General features: G+C 54.9%; 1 protein-coding gene across 1 annotated transcript; it reads left to right on the top strand.

The window, feature by feature from the left end:
- The first annotated feature begins 495 nt into the window (after positions 1-495).
- Positions 496-2,206, top strand: LOC125514559 (G-type lectin S-receptor-like serine/threonine-protein kinase At1g34300). The gene is made up of 2 exons (XM_048679897.1): positions 496-737; positions 829-2,206. Exons 1-2 carry the CDS (start codon positions 662-664, stop codon positions 2,046-2,048), a joined length of 1,296 nt encoding a protein of 431 aa, XP_048535854.1. The 5' UTR covers positions 496-661; the 3' UTR covers positions 2,049-2,206.
- Positions 2,207-2,797: the final 591 nt, after the last annotated feature.

Genomic DNA, 2,797 nt, shown 5'->3' with positions numbered 1-2,797 from the left:
AGTTTGACTTTCGGTTTAGCCACCGCGTCCGCATTTCAATGTAGACTTCGGCAGAAACCTGGAGATAGGATCCACGAACATGGTAGATCCGTAGTGCGTTGTTTCGTGGTTGTTGCGGTAGCCTGTCCATGGTCACCGTGTTGTCCTTTGTAACCGCGGCAAGCCGCCAGATACTCTGTAACAGCTCTTTCTCTCCTTGCAATCTTCTTGTAATACATCGACACGCAAAGCTTTTGTGTGGTAAAGAAAAAACCTAGAAATTTCGCCTGGCCGAAAACTCTATCTGTCTTGACCAATTCTTCAAACACGCGAGAATAAGGAAGGGCGAGGGTTTTGCCGCGTCATCTCGACCTTCTCTGTTCAAAATTACACCGTGGAATCTGCAGCTGTCATGACGTGATTGGCGTCCGTTCGAGCTGACCATGCACAGCAAAAAAGTTTGACACGGCTGTCTTCCCGCGTTTACGTTCTTTCTAGGTATCCTTGCCGTGTCAAAAGTTTGAACCCTAGTACAAAAAAACAGTGGCCGCTTCTATGTCGATCATGATCAAGGATCTCCTATTTCAGCCCAGACCCCATGTAAAGCTGCAGAATCATCCTTGCTTAAACTTTCATTGTAGAACCCATTTCTTCCCCCAGACAAGCAAACCAATTCATCATCATGGATAGCTCATCCGGCGACAATCTTGGCCAACAAGCCTCCAGCAACTTCAACGCATTCCTTGCCGTCACCGTTGGTGCGCTCCCAACAGATCTAACACTGCTATCAAGAACAATAATCCAACATGATTTGTGTCTAACTCCGATTTTTGCATCTCACTCATGCAGTTGTTTCGGTGCTGAGCATCCTGGGATCCGTCGCCATAGTCTACTTCGTGTACAGGTGCGTCAAGAAGAACGGCCTCCCCGCCATCAACATCAACACCACCAGCCCCGCGCCGGCGGGGAGCACGACGCTGTACGCTGTGGTGCCGGACTCCCAGATACGGGACGCCACCGTTGAGCGGTTCCTCAAGGAGATCGCCGGCGAGAAGCCCATCCGGTTCACCCCGCAGCAGCTCTTGGGCTTCACCAACAACTACTCCGCCCGGCTCGGCGCCGGCGGCTTCGGCGCCGTCTACAAGGGCATGCTTCCCAACGGCCTCATGGTCGCCGTGAAGCGCCTCCACCCCGGCCACGACGACAGGACCTCGCAGGAGCAGTTCATGGCGGAGGTGGGCACCATCGGGAGGACGCACCACATCAACCTGGTCAGGCTGTTCGGCTTCTGCTACGAAGCCGACGTGCGCGCGCTGGTGTACGAGTACATGGAGCACGGCGCGCTCGACTCCTACCTCTTCGACCGGAGCCGCGACCTCGGCTTACAGACGATGCGCGCCATCGCCGTCGGCGTTGCCAGGGGGCTCCGGTACCTCCACGAGGAGTGCCAGCAGAAGATCGTGCACTACGACATCAAGCCCGGCAACGTCCTCCTCGACGGCGGCCTCACGCCCAAAGTGGCCGACTTCGGCCTCGCGCAGCTGCTGAACCGGGCGGACACGCACAAGACCGTCTCCGGGATGCGTGGCACGCCCGGGTACGCCGCGCCGGAGATGTGGATGCAGGCCGGCGCCACCGAGAAGTGCGACGTCTACAGCTTCGGCATCCTCCTGTTCGAGATCCTCGGCCGGAGGAGAAACTTCGACGAGGCCGCGCCGGAGAGCCAGCAGTGGTTCCCGAAGCTGGCGTGGACAAAGTACGAGAGCGGCGAGCTAATGGAAGTCATGGCGAGTTGTGATGGCGCGTGCGAGGAAGACAAGAAGGCGGTGCATAGGATGTGCGAGGTGGCGTTCTGGTGTGTGCAGCAGCAGCCGGAGGCGAGGCCGCCGATGAGTGTGGTGGTGAAGATGCTCGAGGGCGAGATGGACATTGCTCCGCCCGCGAACCCGTTCCAGCATCTCATGGCAACGCCGGCGGCGGCGAACCTGTGGACCACGGGGACGAGCACCGTGAACTCGGTGTCCACTTCTGCAAATGGTGTTCCTCGTGGTAGCGACGAGATCGTTTAAGCTATGGGATGCTGTACAGCTTGACTCGATCTAAGCCCAAGGAAACATTTTCCTTGGAACAATAGACGTAGAGCATAGGCATTGGTTAAATCGTTATTCTAAATTTGTCTCCCTCTGTTTCTAAATACAAATCTTTTTAGGGAGGGAGTAATTCACAATGCACACGTCCCAAAACATCTACTACTACTTTGTTGTCATTCGCTGGCAACAATGGAGGTAGGGAGGAAGTAATTCACAATGCACACGTCGCAAAAACATCATCTGCTTTGTTGTTATCCGCTGCCTACAATGAAGGTTTCGTCTCTACACTCTCATGCCAATGCTAAGTATGCATGCATGAACCGTGTTTACCCCTCTCTTCTATGTCTCCCTACCTAGCGCCGTCCGTCGTGGTTGTCGTATTTTTTGGTCACCCCGAGAACTCACACTACGCCAAGCCGATGCGGCCTCGCCCCCGCTTGCTTTCTCCTCTGCTCACGGTTCCTCCTCACCTCTCCCCACCTATTTGCATGTATCAAAAAGCTCTCATTGAGCTATATATAGATCGGTTTTTGTACAGTAATTGAAGGAAAAACTATTAGTGGCTACTACCAGGTGACAGCTAGCTAGTGTAGGGTTATAGGCAGCCACCGCCTCCTGCATCCTCCCGAAAGAGATTAGGCTTCCTCTACCTCCTGTCGACGTTCCCACCGGTCCGCATCATCTCCAATGACCTTAGGCTCATGGGTGTACGGTGGATCCCGGCCCAT

The sequence above is a fragment of the Triticum urartu genome, chromosome 6A (genome assembly GCF_056163025.1).
Source record: "Triticum urartu cultivar PI428250 chromosome 6A, HENAU_Tu73, whole genome shotgun sequence".
NCBI lineage: Eukaryota > Viridiplantae > Streptophyta > Magnoliopsida > Poales > Poaceae > Triticum > Triticum urartu.
The sequence above is the reverse complement of the archived record's forward strand: the minus strand, read 5'-3'. Positions and strand labels throughout refer to the sequence as shown.

Bases quoted from the DNA above. Each gene is read 5' to 3' on its own strand.
- LOC125514559 (XM_048679897.1), top strand. From the start codon at position 662: ATGGATAGCTCATCCGGCGACAATCTTGGCCAACAAGCCTCCAGCAAC. The intron at 738-828 runs GTGCGCTCCCAA...TCACTCATGCAG, and splicing joins ATTCCTTGCCGTCACCGTTG to TTGTTTCGGTGCTGAGCATC.